Source organism: Pocillopora damicornis, chromosome 4, assembly GCF_964200805.1.
Source record: "Pocillopora damicornis chromosome 4, jaPocDami1.2, whole genome shotgun sequence".
In the NCBI taxonomy this organism is placed as follows: domain Eukaryota; kingdom Metazoa; phylum Cnidaria; class Anthozoa; order Scleractinia; family Pocilloporidae; genus Pocillopora; species Pocillopora damicornis.
The window spans coordinates 19,235,823-19,251,112 of NC_142673.1; the positions used below are offsets into that span (position 1 = coordinate 19,235,823).

At 35.8% G+C, this 15,290-nt stretch overlaps 2 protein-coding genes across 6 annotated transcripts; both read left to right on the forward strand.

Annotated features, from left to right (window-relative positions):
* The first annotated feature begins 3 nt into the window (after nt 1-3).
* On the forward strand, nt 4-7,302 carry LOC113668211 (uricase). Of its 2 annotated transcripts, none has more exons than XM_089204493.1 (10): nt 4-295; nt 1,208-1,270; nt 1,634-1,687; nt 2,224-2,302; nt 2,937-3,005; nt 3,103-3,220; nt 3,614-3,689; nt 4,825-4,872; nt 5,384-5,467; nt 6,305-7,302. In XM_089204493.1, exons 1-10 carry the CDS (start codon nt 68-70, stop codon nt 6,377-6,379), a joined length of 894 nt encoding a protein of 297 aa, XP_089060619.1. In that variant the 5' UTR covers nt 4-67; the 3' UTR covers nt 6,380-7,302. The 2 variants fall into 2 exon arrangements, with proteins under 2 accessions (XP_089060619.1, XP_089060620.1); XM_089204494.1 differs by having other exon boundaries at nt 10-295; nt 5,836-7,302.
* Nucleotides 7,303-8,607: 1,305 nt separating this feature from the next.
* Nucleotides 8,608-14,807, forward strand: LOC149047151 (uncharacterized). Of its 4 annotated transcripts, XM_089204497.1 has the most exons (6): nt 8,608-8,785; nt 9,069-9,276; nt 10,262-10,347; nt 10,839-10,919; nt 11,419-11,475; nt 14,374-14,579. In XM_089204497.1, exons 1-4 carry the CDS (start codon nt 8,742-8,744, stop codon nt 10,858-10,860), a joined length of 360 nt encoding a protein of 119 aa, XP_089060623.1. In that variant the 5' UTR covers nt 8,608-8,741; the 3' UTR covers nt 10,861-10,919; nt 11,419-11,475; nt 14,374-14,579. The 4 variants fall into 4 exon arrangements, 2 of the variants coding, with proteins under 2 accessions (XP_089060623.1, XP_089060621.1); XM_089204495.1 differs by lacking the exon at nt 11,419-11,475 and having other exon boundaries at nt 14,374-14,807; XR_016186033.1 differs by lacking the exons at nt 9,069-9,276; nt 11,419-11,475 and having other exon boundaries at nt 8,646-8,785; nt 14,374-14,807.
* The last annotated feature ends 483 nt before the right edge of the window (nt 14,808-15,290 follow it).

The window sequence follows — 15,290 nt, forward strand, 5'->3', positions numbered from 1 at the left end:
GGCAGTTTGGTCGCGGGCGATCCACAAATCCGTTCGGAAGTTTACGGAAGGTTACTGTAATGGAATAATGGCCTCTTTGTTCTTCATAGATCCTTCATTTACCGGCTATGGAAAAAGTGGAGTACGTCTCCTCAAGATTAAACGTAGTGGAAAATACCACGAAATTAAACAGGTAGAAGTTGCAACAGAGCTGAAACTGGATAACTACCGAGATTATAATTATGGAAACAACTCAAGCGTGGTGCCAACAGATACTCAGAAAAACACAGTCTATGCATTAGCAAAAGACCATCCAGTGAGTATAATATCATTTTATTTTATCTTATGTGCAGCTTTTGCATCATAGATGTTAGGAAATAAGGGGAACGTTTATGACACTAGTAACTGTTTTTTTTAAAATTTATTTTAATGTATATTTAATAATTTCGCTTTAGATACGCACGCTGCAACCTCCATCGAGTGCTTTGCGGTTATGCAATTACGGAGCTAAGACGAGGAGGGGAAGTAAAATCACCCCAAAATGTAGCCTGGGTCAAGGGTCAATCTGATCACGCGAGTGTTTTTGTTGTAAGATTTCTTTAAGAAGGATTTTGGATCGTCTGATAGTTTCGAACGAGGGCTTTAAGTTCTTTATTCGGTCAAGTTAACCTTAACAATAGGCTGGACTAAAGGGATCGTGAAAAGCACTCAGACATCCCCCCCTCCTTCCTATATTCCAACAGAAGGCGCTGTTTGGAGTGTTCTAGTATAATCTTTTCTCAAAAGCTGAGGGTTTGAAAGACAACCTGTTGGAAACATTCTTCAAAAACACTAAGAAAGGCTTGGGAGGTACCACCCCTAAGCCCCCTTAAATTTGCCCATAGGACATACCTGTCTAGTCTATACCTAACGGGGTAATTTTGTATTATCCTCTGAGTTTGTAATGTAAATTGGCCACTGTAAAGAGTTTCAAAGCTGACATTTTGAGTGTTAGTCCTTTACCAGAGCAAATGGGGTAGAGCAAGATGTCCATTCACTCTGATGAAGGGCTAATGCTCGAAATGTCAGCTTTAAAACTCTTCACAGTGGCCAATTTATGTTATCAACTCAGTTGATGTAACTTTTGTACTCTCCCACTAATGCACCACAGTTTCTTGACAAACTTACCCACTTTATTCGTTAATCTAGATCTAAGTTAACAAATGAATAATTTTTGTTTGTGTTACAGCTCAACAATATAGAAGAATTTGCAGTCCACATCTGTAATCATTTTCTAACAACACATAAACAGGTAAGTAAACTTCTTCACCATTTATATCAAGCATAATTTTATTTACACTGTGAGTGCTCATGCAAGATGGAAAACATTTTGGGAGAAGTAATTCTTCCTTGCATGAGAGATGTTACAGATTGCAAGTTTAGAATAAACTTCAGTGAATTAACTGAGAGATATTTGGCAGGTTTTAAAACTTGAACCAAGTGTATCTAAGCTTGGTTTTGGTTTGCATGTTATCAAACATGATCATCTTGAGGGGAGACACCATTGTGCATGGCTGTTTATGGAAGGTTTGACTGTATTGTTGTTTTTGTTGTTAAAAGTTGGATCATTGTAGCTTGTTGCTTATTTTTATTTTTGTTTTTTTTTTTCAACCAGGTAGTTCATGTAACTGTCAACATCGATGAGTCACCTTGGAAACGTATCCAACAGGTAAACAAAAGTGTACACTTTGTGCTAATGTAGTAATAATCTGCAAACTCTCAAAAGTGACTAGTTGAGGAATTCTCTCTACAGAAAGATAAAGACAATTATCATGAAAATTCTGTATCAGCTTACTAGATATGCTCCTCTGAGTTTTAGTTTAACCCTTAAGTATGATATACATGATATAAATATCATGCAGACAAGTGATGAGAATAAAGTCATGAGAATAATGAAAAATATCAGTTATGGGATTACTAATTGATCTGATACCAAATTCTCCAAACCAACATAATGAGAATCATTTGGCAGAAAGCAAGGAGGATTACTAATGAGATCCTGGAAGTTAAAGGGTTAAAATTAATTTCAGGTCAAAATGGTTTCATGTTACAACATTTACACTAAATTCTTGAGAACAGCACACAAAGAAATTTAAAGTATGAACTTCCATTTGATATGAATGGCTAAGACCCTGACTTAAAGGTTGTTGTGATAATTTTCATATCTTTATTAATAATTAGCTTGATTTTTTTTCTCTGTTACAGAAAGGCATTGACCATGCTCATGCATTTGTTCTCACTCCAGAAGTGACAAGATTCTGCTCCGTTACTCAAGCAAGAGGAGGTGCAGATATGTGTTTGTACTAATAACATTTTTAACCCTGATGCATAGAAGCTGTTCCATTCCCAGAGTTTGTGCCTTTGTAGTCAGCAATCATTATCTAAATTGCAGTGTTTTTACTTACTGACCATATACTTTCTACAATGTAACAGCAATCAAACCTAATAATACTTCACTGTTCACTCCTTTCTTGCAGAATTTTTTGAATTAATTATAATAATTTATTGGTTATTTAAACCAAAATGTAACTTTTTGTTTGTTCAGAGAACATCTTTTTTTTTACTTTGAATTTTTTATGACAGTACTAGTAATTGCAATTCTGAACTTTGTAAAACATTTATTGGCTGTAATGAAGATTTTTGATAACTTACTAGTCAGTATTAACTTGTTAATATTAACCCTTTAACTCCCATGAGTGACCAAGACAGAATTTCTCCTTACAATAGCAATACAATATTAAACAAACAAGTGATGAGAATAAAGAAAAGTAAACTAGGGGATAATATTGGTTGATCCATTATGTAGTTGTCAGAACTAACATCTTAAGAATTGTATGGCAGACAGCAAGGAGAATTGCTAATGAGATCTTGGGAGTTAAGGGTTGAATATTTGTGACATTGTCTGGTTTTTCATTCAGAGGATCCCAAGGTATCAAGTGGCCTCAAGGAGATGCAGATATTGAAAACAACTCAATCAGGATTTACAGGTTAAAATCTCATCATTAGCACTTCATTCCACTCTTGTAACAAAAGTTCAGCACCTTTCTTCTAAGTTTTATGGTAACAATCTCTATTCTCTTCCAGGATTTTGCAAAGACAAATACACAATTTTGCCAGAAGCTACTGATCGTCCATTCTCCACCAAAGTGTACTGCCAGTACAAGTTTGACACCACAAAGGGTGTGGACTTCTCTTCCTGTTGGTGAGACATCAATATTGATTCTCCTAAGTTTAATTTCTTTTTCTTTTTCAGTGCTTACTCTTGGTTAAGGGAGTAAAAATCAGGTCTCTGAATTGTGACCAGTAGAGCTCCTATTGTAGGAATCAGCTTGAATTTCTTGTGTTAGATTGGGATTAAGATCTCAAGGTTCATGTGTCAGAAAGGGAGCTTTGTCATTAAAATGAAATTAATTTCAGTTGATTTACATGATATTTCCTTGGAAATATTTAATGGACCAAAAGAGAATACATTTGGATCAGGATTTCTTGTTACATTTTATATCAAAGTAGTTATTTTGAGAATTATTTTGCATGTTAGATAGTGCTCTAAAAAAAATTAAGGGAGTTTTAACCTAATCTTGTTGTATTCTAAAAGGAATCTTGTCAAGAATACAATCTTGGAGGAGTTTGCTGGGCCTCCGGACACTGGGGTCTACTCACCCTCTGTACAGGTAACTACATTTTTTGTCACAATTGATGTCATTTGCAGAACATCAAAATATCAAAAGTTGGTGTAATGTCATATATAGGGAATATTCCATGGAAAGTACACACAAATGATTTTTATTCACGAGTTGAGATACATCAACAAACAAGTGAGTGCAAACACTTTCCATGGTATGAAGTTTTTATTTCATACATACTGAGATTTTTTACATTTCAATTCAAAGATTTGAAGTGAATGACTTTGAAAATACATCATTCATCCAATCAGAGACACAAGCAATAGTAATTTACAGTGAAAATCTCAGTATGTACACACGCATGCAATAAAAAACTTAACCGACTCAACAAAATTTAGATGTCAATGAAGATATCCATTGCTGTTCTTTGGTTATAACCAAGAACTGTCAACTCACAACAACACAATGTGATTAGGTTATTTAAAGAAAGTAGGAGTGGTCACTGCCCCATTACAGGGCTCATTCATTTTCATAGCATATTGATTATATAATATTGGGATACTTTTTATACTTAATTTTTTGTGACATGATTTGTTAAGGTGCTCCTGCCATTGAACTCCTTATAGATATTTTGAATAAACCAAGAGTTGCTTAAAAAAATGTGAACAAAAATCGATAGGTTTCCATTATCATACTCTTTTATGAATTAATAGTGATTACACTCAAAGGCAATTTTTATTATTTTTATTAGATTTATGCTAATCATGGTAAAATAATTTTTTTGGGTAGAAATGACGAGTAAGACAAAGATGTGAGTTCAAAAATACAGTTAATCCAACTGATAGTGGGTGCACAGGTACAGGTGGGGGTGGGGGGAACCTGCCACCAATGGGCTAAAATTTTGGATTAATGATTATTTGATAAGGACCACGGCTCACTATTTGGTAAAAAGAGTTTTCTTACTTAAAAATAATTGTGTATATGATTCATCTGCCAAATAGAAACTTAAAATGTCAAATTCAAACCACCCTCAAAATATTTTGTTTAGTTGCAAGTACTCATTAACAAATATTTGAAATATGATATTCTGATGCTTCTTAAGCTTACGAGGAAGTCCACTAGTTTGTAGATGATTGACAAAGAGAGTCTTTTTTCTTTTTTTTGTGTGTGGTCTTAATAACAGAATACCTTATACAAGACAGAAGCAAAGATCTTGGGCAGTATTCCACAGGTGAATTGAAAAATTTCAGCTGGTGTTTGTTAACATAGGAGCCTGAGATTTTGGTCCAAAAGTACTGGATTTTCATCTGCTATCACTACTTACTGACTGACCTACTGAGGCTATAATGCAATACATGTCTGCTTCTTTGCAGTGACCAAAAGCAGCTCATGATAATCAATATTTTGATCATCATCATCATCATTGTTGTCTTCATTGTCACCATCTTAACTAACCATTCATCTCTTTGGGGCTTATCAAGGCCCAAAAAATCAACATAAACATTATTTTTAAACATCCCAACTGGCAGAAGGCAGATTAGGTTGCTTTGAACAAATAGCACTTAACAAGAACACATCCCATAAGGATAAGGGCTTGAAATTGAATCCACCTGGCTGACAGTTTTGTATCCTAGTTGCTCTGTAGCCTTATCTGATTCCCAGCTGTAAAATTTGAGGGCCTTTACAATGCTGTTCTAAGCTTCTGCATTTTGAGTGTAACTTAAGTGCTGTTTAATTTACAGATTGGTTATGTGGAAATGGTGATGCCAAACATCCATTACTTCACAGTGAACATGGCACCATTTGGAATAGCAAACAAGGATGAGGTCAGAATTTTAATGAAAAGTAACATACCAATGCTGTTCCACTGATCCTTTGAACCTTATCCACCTCACACATGTAGCTGTAGAGTATAGCATAGATCACCAATTGATCATTTCCAACTTACACAATTTTGTGGCATGTCTTAGTCTGCAGAATGTCTGTCCTAGCCTACAGAATAGGACTAATTTTGGGATGTGAGTGCTCAGTATTATCTCAGTGAAAACAAAGCTGCCTTCTTTGATTTTATAGCAGTGGAAGGCTGGGGAGAGAACAAAATTTATACCAAGGGATGAGCATAGGGGGAGGGGGGGAGGCAAATGCTCAGCATTATTTTTGTGGAAATTATAGCTGTCATCTTTGATTTTTACAGTAGTGGCAGGCTGGGGAGAAAACAAAATTTGTACCAAGGGGGTGAGTGTCAGTCAAAGGAGGGGGGACAGGGTGAGCCCTTCCCTGCCCCCCATCCCCCACCATTGACTCTAACTCCAAATCAAACATGGCTGTATGAATAGAGAACCATGAGCCCCACTAAGATGCCTACATTACAGGCTAAGTCTGTCCCAGTTGTCAGCTATTTCCTCCATCCTTGCTTCTACAAGTATCTCTCTAGTCTATGATTCTCTGGGTTCTCTATGGCATACTGGTGTCTGGAATGTGAAACATTAATGAGTACTGTTTTTTCTTTTGGATGACATTGCTACAATAGTCTATTACAGGAAATCTCCCTTCCCCCTGTCAACTCTTTTCAATTTTCCTAGACAATTGGCTGGTACCGTTTAAAATTCCTAGATAGATTGAATAACCTGAGTAACGTTTATTACTCTTTTCTTAACTGGTAGGTTCTGATGGCTACAGACAAGCCAGCTGGTATGATAAAGGCAGCTCTGTCAAGGAAACCTGTGGCAAAGCTGTAATCAGCATGGGCTGTTTGTGAATGAAAGGGCTCTCTTATCTATGAATCAAAATTTTTGAATCTTTCTCCCACAGTTGATTCAGTAATTTGCTTTAACGCAAACAACGCATCTATTTTACCATTGATATTTATTTTTGATACCTGAAAATGAAAAGTTAAGCAGGGCGATGAGACAATAATAATTATTCTTGTTACAATAATGTGATAGTTTGTTACTGGACAAGTGAAAACTGTTTGACTTTGGTTTTTAACCTTTTAACTCTCAGGATTTGATTGTTAATTCTTCCCTCTAGCTGCTACACAATTCCTGGTAAACTAGTTACGAGAATCTGATGTTAGATCAAGGTAACAACTTCGGCCTGATAAGTTTTAGTATTCTCATTACCTGTATGCTAGATAATGTATGGATATCATAGGGAGAACTTACAAGATTATCACTTCTGGGAGTTAAAGAGTTTAGTGCATTCTTAAATCATGGGTAAGAGAATTAGATATCAGAGATAATGTACTCTTCGCGATCTCAATCGATGTTAATTCTTGAATCCCATACATACATACGTGATTTTAATTAACATTTCTAGAAAAACTCATAGATTCATTGTTGTCAATTTGGAAATAGGAATTACATAGGAAAAATCGGGTAATTCAAACTTTTTAAAGGTATACATAGGAAATATTTCAAACGAAGTACAAACGCTGAGGATTGGCCTCTTTATATGTGAAGCCAACGAACTGCCACTACAGACCGGCAACTCGGTAGGGGCAGTTCTTGGTATTTTTGGTAAGGGCTCCAGAAAAGACAGAATTTTTATCTCCCCTTGAGCCCAAATAAGCAAAGAATACTTTAACACAGGTAAATTTTTGTATTCTTGATATTAAGCGATAACATGCGATCGTAATGAGAGATTAAATAGCATCGAAAAAGATCTTGGTGCCAGTCATAAAAGCGTACATGTAGTTAGTTTCTCCGTTATTATAGCCGTTGCTAATATACTCAATTCGATTCCCATATGTTCATGAGTTTATACATCAAAACACATTTACTAGTCATTAATCAATGTCCCTAGTTATAAGTCATGATTAGCTGAAACCACTCGTCAATCACCATGTCTAGTCATCATTCATTGGATGGATCTCATCGCGGTTGTTAAGGGTATTTTCCATTCCTTCCATTTGACTTTTGTGGTAACTTTGCTTGTGGTCTTTTGACGCAAAAAAAGCTCTCCAGTGTTAATTCAAAGAGAGACGCTGATGGTTAAAAGTGGAGAGGAGGAACGCGAATTGCAAAGGAAAATTAAAAAAAAAAAAAAAAAAAAGTTAAATTTTCCAATGTAAACGAGTTTTGACAGCCTCGTTTTCAAAATAAGGGCAAGCTTAAAACCTCGTGTGTCCTGACTGCGTTGGTTTGCTTGGCCTCGATTTATGCGAGAGGCTTCCAGAATCTCGGAAACAGTCCATTTACGAGTTAAACGATGGAGCACATTATTGAATCATGATTACTTCCACGGACGGAAACAGTACCGATTAGGTTAGTATTTGTTGTTCCGAGCAAGGTTAACTCGCATCAAGAAAAAGCAAAAGAAAAAAAGAGGTGAACGTCAGTTCCATTTTGTTGGACTGAACCAAGAAGCTCAATCTAATGTCAATGTCATTCAAGAACAGTCCAGGATCACAAAAGTGAGAAAATACAACAGCAGATTCACCGTTTTCAGGACTTCCTGCTGTCGCGAATACTGAACATGACCTCGGAATTTTCATAAATTAGTTTTTATTCATCAATTCTGGTGCGCGTGTCTTCAAACCTAGATCTGAGCTAAATAGAGATCGGTGCCAAATGGTTGTCCTTCTTTGAAACAGTGAATGGCCTCGTCGTGTGCCCAGGGGGATTTTCAAGGCGAAGCTTGAGAGAGAAACATTCGTGTAAGGGCCGAACTAGGACTGTGGTGCTCATCCGAGGGCGGCGCCTGTTAACTTTTTACATCCACATTGCGGTGCTTCTTCGAGGGATGTATGTGGCTTTCTCCAATTGGAAACAGAAAGATGTACCGCGGAGGTCTCGTTAATCGATAGATAATGACAAGGGGGAATAGGGCCGTGGTTTTATGCTTCTGTAATGACTACAATCAGACCCCATAATGACCTACTCACAGCTGTAAAGAAGCGCAAGCTGAAGTGGTAAGGACGTGTTTCTCGCTCATCAAAGACTATCCTGCAAGAAACAGTCCGAGGAAGCCGTTGGAGAGGAATATTGAAAAAGAGATGGGACGACAAGATCCGAGAATGGACTGGATTAGACCTGGCAAAATCCCAGAAGGCTATGGAGGACAGAGACAAGTGGAGAAGGCTGGTGGCATCATCTTCAAATGCGCCCTAACGGCATCTGTGTAAGTCAAGGGATAGGTGACAGGTGAATGACTACAAAATACTGGTCAAGTAAAATGTTCTAAGTTCAAGTTCAGTTATGTTCGAGTTGATATCTATAAAATTATATCACTATTGGCAACTCTCTTTTGAATTTCTTTTCTTAAGTTGAAATTCTATGTAAAGCGAGGCATCCTACTTCGTTTTACAATTGAACAGATCAGACCGAAGAACCCGGTGACGATTATTTTGAACCCCGCCTCTAGTAGAAGGAAAACTCATTTGAATTACAAATAATCTTTAAAATTACTATTCAAATTTGCGCTTAGTCTTGCACGTGGAAACAGCTTAAGAACTACAAGAAATTTGAGTGTCTTCTTAAGCTCTTATGGAGTCAAGAAACGCGCGATTTCGATCCTATTACCTTGGATATTGTCTGGTCCGTCCACGTCGGCGAGTGTTTCTTATGCTGAATCAAGTGGTTCAGATACCATGCCGAGGACTCGTACTTTTGACTTTGCTACGACCTACCTTCAGGTAAATAACCTGAGGAAAGATACATTTGGATAGAAATACAGTGATTATCGTTCTCGTCGTGGCCCTTGTAAAATTAACTAACAGAATCGAATGTTAGCAGGAAGAGAGTAATGCACGTAGCACAATTTAGGACAAATACTCAGTGGTAGCCGCCATGATGGTTCTTCTTGAACGTGACTTCAGTGGCAACGCGAGAAATTCGTACTTTATTCAGTCCTGGTGTAATTATCGCTTATTTACTTTGTCTCTTCCCATTACTGTACATATTTTTCGACTAGATTTTATGATTATGTTGAGTAAATCAACCTAATGTGTTTAAACGCACTTGTCACGTTTCCCATATCCTCCAACCCAAGGAGGTAATCGTGAAAACGTTATAACGTAGATTCCAGTTTCTGGTCACCAAAGGATTGTTTTCCATCTTTCATACAGAGGCCACGGAGGGCACCACATGCTTATATTTTAATCGTCAGGAAATCTGACAAAATATTTGGTAAAATTTCCGCACATCCCCATACTATATTATGAATTCAATTCTTGGATAGAGAAAACAACGACAAAAGCAAGACATTGCCATTGGGAAAACAAATTTGTTTTATAATAGTATGGGGCTGTGCGGAAATTTTACCAAATATTTAATGGTATCAAGCTATATGCACCTGCATCCCAACCTTAAAGAGTAGCTATACTCTTTGTCACTTTATTATTGCAACAGAAACCAGAATAAATTCTGGCAGTTTTGAGTGTGTTGGCAGAGACAAACCTTTACCTGGAATATTTTTCTTTTACTCTTCCTTGCCATATAGAATGTAAAGGCCCATCGCTGAATTACGATGATAGCGGAGTTTTTGATGATTTTTTTTCTACGAACTGTCTTTGTTACTTTCATTCAAAATCAAATATGGGACTCCTCTCAAAGATTTCTTTTTCTTTTTTTTTACTAGGTATTCATGAAGTCTTGTTGTATTTCCCCTTTTCCCTCTAGAAACAGCAAAAGCTGTATCAGGTTGATACAGCCTGGATATCAAGGAATGCAAGAGCGGAAAGGACGAAAAATCAGTATGCCATAAGGTTGGATTTCTAGTTTTGTAACAAATTCACTAATCAGAGTTTGTAAATCCGGTTGATGCTCAAAACTAACTAAAGTTAAAAATGAAGGACACTGCAAATGAAATTGAATCCAACTTTTACACAATCCCTATTAAAGTTTGAAATGGATCAATTCTATCTCTCCATATCTCTCAGTGGCAAACATTGGTATTACATTACCATGGCAACTATAAGCTCGTCAAATACTCAGTTTTTCTGAGGTAAAAGGCCAAAAATCTAATTCACCTAAGTTATTCTCAATTAATCACTCATTTTGTTTAAAAATTCTCATTACAATACAATTTCCTAATGCCTTTGTTCAATGACACTTAAGGACATTAGATTTGTTGGCAAAAAATGTGCTGGCTCTAGACGAGTTTTTTTGAGCCAGAGATTGACTTTAATTATCTAAAATGAAAAGTACCTAGATACGTACGTATTCATAATATAACTTTCTCCTTTTTTCTCCATAGGACAGTATCGAGAAGAAAATGAGAATACCTCGAAATCAAGAAAGTCGAGGAAGGAAGAAATACATGACAACTTCCAACAAGGTGAGATCATTGGCTTTTTATAATAATTATCTATCAAGGTCCATTTGTCTGTGTTGTGCGATGTAACCTGGATTTATCGTATCTTTCTGGTTCGAAACTAACTCTATCAATAACAGAGAAAAATTGTGAAATGATCTAATTTATTTACTGCCTGATTTCTTGGATCTCTTTGAATTCATGAATACTTTTCATCTGTGTCACCAGTGTGTAAAAGAAATAACTGGCCTATCAAATTCAACTTTTCTTACACCTTTTTAAGGAGGGTACTACCTAGAAAAGTGCAGACATTTTATAATGCATAAGCATGTTTGGTATCTGCCCAGGGGGCTCATCCAAGATCTTGAATTTGTAGAATATTGGATCTGAATTCCTTTTGTTTGAATCTAGCCTGGCTTCACACCAAGATGCCTACTTTTATTATCTCTAAATAGACGTAATACTGCCCTAGGCCTCGATTAAAAATTTTTAATGCTTTTCGGGATGCTTTACTTTTGCAAAGCAATCCTCGTTCAAGGTTAAACTCATGAAAAAGGGGCTCTTACAACAAATACTTGAGGTAAGATCTAGGTAGCTTTGACGGTTGACTGTTAATATATTTTTTTAAATTTTGACGATTGGCGAATAATTTCTAAAGCCTTTGACCATTGACGGTTAAATTTTAGGGGCTTTGATGATTGATATTTATTAGAAAAATACATATATATTCGTTCAAATCAATATTTAGTTTTTCATTTTTCGTGCAAAGATTGATAAATTTTACGGTTGTATCCGGTGCACTTAAAGAATTCACTCTCATTGGATTCCTGCGTAAGTATCTCGCGCACTTTTAGAATTCTGTTTGATTGGATTGTTACGTTAGTATCACACGCACTTTTAGAATTCTGTTTGATTGGATTGTTACGTTAGTATCTTTCGCAATTTTATAATTCCTTTTTGGTTGGATTGTTACGTCAGTATCTTGCACACTTTTACAATTCTCTTTGATTGGATTGTTACGTTAATATTTGGCACACTTCTAGAATTCTGTTTGATTGTATTGTTACGTTAGTAAACGTTTGAACGTGTCCTTTAGTAGCATGTCGTAATGATGTAAGATATTGATCAAATGAAGTCTTTAAGTGCTACTGTGGTTCTTTTTTTTTTTTTTTTTTGTATTTCGGACACTTTTTGATTTCCTTTTGATTGGATTGTTACTTTAGCATCTTTCCCCATTTTAAAATTATTTTTGGTTGAATTGTTATGTTGGTATCTCGAGCACGTTTAGAATTCTCTTTGATTGGATTGTTACGTTACTATCTCGCGCACTTTTGGAATTCTATTTGACTGGATTGTTACGTTACTATCTTCCGCACTTTTAGAATTCTGTTTAATTGGATTGTTACGTCAGCATCTCGCGCACTTTTCGAATTATCTTTGATTGGATTAATACGTTAGTTTCTCACGCACTTTTAGAATTCTGTTTAATTGGATTGTTACGTTAGTATCTCGAGCACTTTCAGAATTCTCTTTGATTAGATTGTTACGTTAGTATCTCGCGCACTTTTAGAATGCTCTTTGATAGGATTGTTACGTTGGTATCTCGTGCACTTTAAGCATTCTGTTTGATTGGATTGTTACGTTAGTATCTTGCACACTTTTAGAATTCTCTTTGATTGAATTGTTACGCGAGTATCTTGCGCACTCTTAGAATTCCGTTTGATTTGATTATTGAGTTTGTATCTTGCACACTTTTTAGAATTCCTTTCGATTAGATTGTTACGTTAGTATCGCGCGCTCCTTTAGAATTCTCTTTAATTGAATAGTATCTCTGACAGTTTTAGAAATCTGTTTGATTGGATTGTTACGTCAGCATATCGCGCACTTTTCGAATTCTCTTTGATTGGATTGCTACGTTAGTTTCTCGCGCACTTTTAGAATTCTGTTTGATTGGATTGTTGCGTTAGTATCTCGAGCACTTTTAGAATTCTGTTTGATTGGATTGTTATGTTAGTATCTCGAGCACTTTTACAATTCTCTTTGATTGGATTGTTACGTTAGTATCTTGCACACTTTTAGAATTCTGTTTGATTGGATTGTTGTGTTAGTATCTCGAGAACTTTTAGAATTCTGTTTGATTGGATTGTTACGTTAGTATCTTGCGCACCTTTAGAATACTCTTTGATCCGATTGTTACGTTGGTATCTTGTGCCCTTTTAGAATTCTGTTTGATTGGATTGTTACGTTATTATCTCGAGCACTTGAAGAATTCTGTCTGATTGGATTGTTACGTTAGCATTTTGCGCACTTTTAGAATTCTCTTTGATTAGATGTTACTTTAGTATCTCGCGCACTTTTTTTATTCTGTTTGATTGCATTGTTGCGTTAGCATCTCGAGCACTTTTAGAATTCTCTTTGAATGGATTGTTACGTTAGTGTTTTGCACACTTTAAGAATTTCGTCTGATTGGATTGTTACGTTAGTATCTTGCGCGCTTTTAGAATTCTCTTTGATTGGATTGTTACGTTAGTATCTCGCACACTTTTAGCATTCTGTTTGATTGAATTGTTACGTTAGTATCTCGCACACTTTTAGAATTCTGTTTGATTGGCTTGTTACGTTAGTATCTTGCACACTTTTAGAATTCTGTTTGATTGGATTGTTACGTTAGTATCTCGAGCACTTTTAGACATCTGTTTTATTGGATTGTTACATTAGTACCTCGAGCACTTTTAGAATTCTGTTTGATCGGATTGTTACGTTAGTATGTGGTGCCCTTTAGACAGCTGTTTGATTGGATTGTTACGTTACTATCTCGCGCACTTTTAGACATCTGTTTGATTGGATTGTTACGTTAGTACCTCGCGCACTTTTAGAATTCTGTTTGATTGGATTATTTTGTTAGTATCTCGAGCACTTTTAGACATCTGTTTGATTGGATTGTTAGGTTAGTATCTTGCACACTTGCAGAATTTTGTTTGATTGGATTTTACGTTAGTATCTTGCGCATTTTCTGAATTTTGTTTGATTGGAATTTTAAGTTAATATCTTGTGCACTTTAGAATTCTGTTTGATTGGATTGTTATGCTAGTATCTGGCACACTTTTAGAATTCTCTTTGATAAGATTGTTACGTTAGTATCTCGCGCACTTTTAGAACTCTGTTTGATTGGATTGTTACGTTAGTATCGCGCACACTTCTAGAACTCTGTTTGATGGGATTGTTTTGTTAGTATCTCGAGCACTTTTAGAATTCTGTTTGATTGGATTGTTGCGTTAGTATCTCGATCAATTTTAGAATTCTGTTTGATTGGACTGTTCCGTTAGTATCTTGCGCACTTTTAGACATCTGTTTGGTTGGATTGTTACGTTAGTATCTTGCGCACTTTTAGAATACTGTGTGACATTTGTTTAACAACAAACCAACACTGAACTCGATTACATTTGGTTAATTCATGGTTTACTTTCCATTTTTGCAGGCTGACAGATGAATTTCCATGCTGCTTCAACCACGAATCGAACAGTAAAGAGGATGATGCAACTGAAATACACAATTTATTCAGAGATACAAAACAGATACAGAGAATGTCTCTACAAAATATTTCGAGTCGGAGCTAAGAGGCTTAGATTCAAACGCCAAAATCGAGGACTGGAAAGTTATTATAAATGATAAACGCCGTTCAACGAGAAATTTTTCTGCTAAAATACTAGGTCCTAGGATGCGTGCTCTTTATTTATTCTGTAAGTAACATCTGTTCAAATATGGCGAATTTTCCCGCCAAAAGACTTAGAAAAATACGGTGCTTAAAAATACGCATGCGCCGTTTTTTTTTTTTTTTTTTCAAGTGTAGTTCTTAATTATCCTTTTGTTTTATCATAAACAAGTCAATAAAGTGGTCGGTTCTTATGTCAATTTTTATTGTCTCTTAATATGCATTCAGTAATTCACAAAAGTTTCATATTCTCTGAAATTATCAGTTTAGTAAGTAATTTTCAATTGAATCAATAATAAGGTGTCAAGAAATAATTTTCATATACTAAGACTTTTGGCGGGAAAATTTGGATCATTTTGCACAGAGTTTCCCTTGGCAACTTTTTCGGTAAAAATTTCAACAAGGCTTCCTTTAAAAAAATACCGCCAAAAGTAATTTAACAGCATCTCGTGCAAAATAATGGAAAAGGAAACAGGCCAAATTCTCCTTCACTCTTCGAAAAAAAAAATCTAGGCAATCTAGAAAATTCTTTTTTGTCTCTTTTAAAAGAGGTCTGATTCGACAATGCATATCTCTCAACCTTTTTTCTTTAAGAGTCCATTTTTTTGCACAAGATGGTTGGAGGTTCCTAACTAAAGAGTATTATTGCAAGCTACATAGCGTCTGATAGTATATAATTTATC

Bases quoted from the DNA above. Each gene is read 5' to 3' on its own strand.
- LOC113668211 (XM_089204493.1), top strand. From the start codon at position 68: ATGGCCTCTTTGTTCTTCATAGATCCTTCATTTACCGGCTATGGAAAA. The intron at 3,006-3,102 runs GTTAAAATCTCA...ATTCTCTTCCAG, and splicing joins AACTCAATCAGGATTTACAG to GATTTTGCAAAGACAAATAC. The intron at 3,690-4,824 runs GTAACTACATTT...TCTTAATAACAG, and splicing joins TCTACTCACCCTCTGTACAG to AATACCTTATACAAGACAGA.
- LOC149047151 (XM_089204495.1), top strand. From the start codon at position 8,742: ATGCGCCCTAACGGCATCTGTGTAAGTCAAGGGATAGGTGACAG. The intron at 8,786-9,068 runs GTGAATGACTAC...ATTTGCGCTTAG, and splicing joins AGTCAAGGGATAGGTGACAG to TCTTGCACGTGGAAACAGCT. The intron at 9,277-10,261 runs GTAAATAACCTG...TTTTCCCTCTAG, and splicing joins TTGCTACGACCTACCTTCAG to AAACAGCAAAAGCTGTATCA.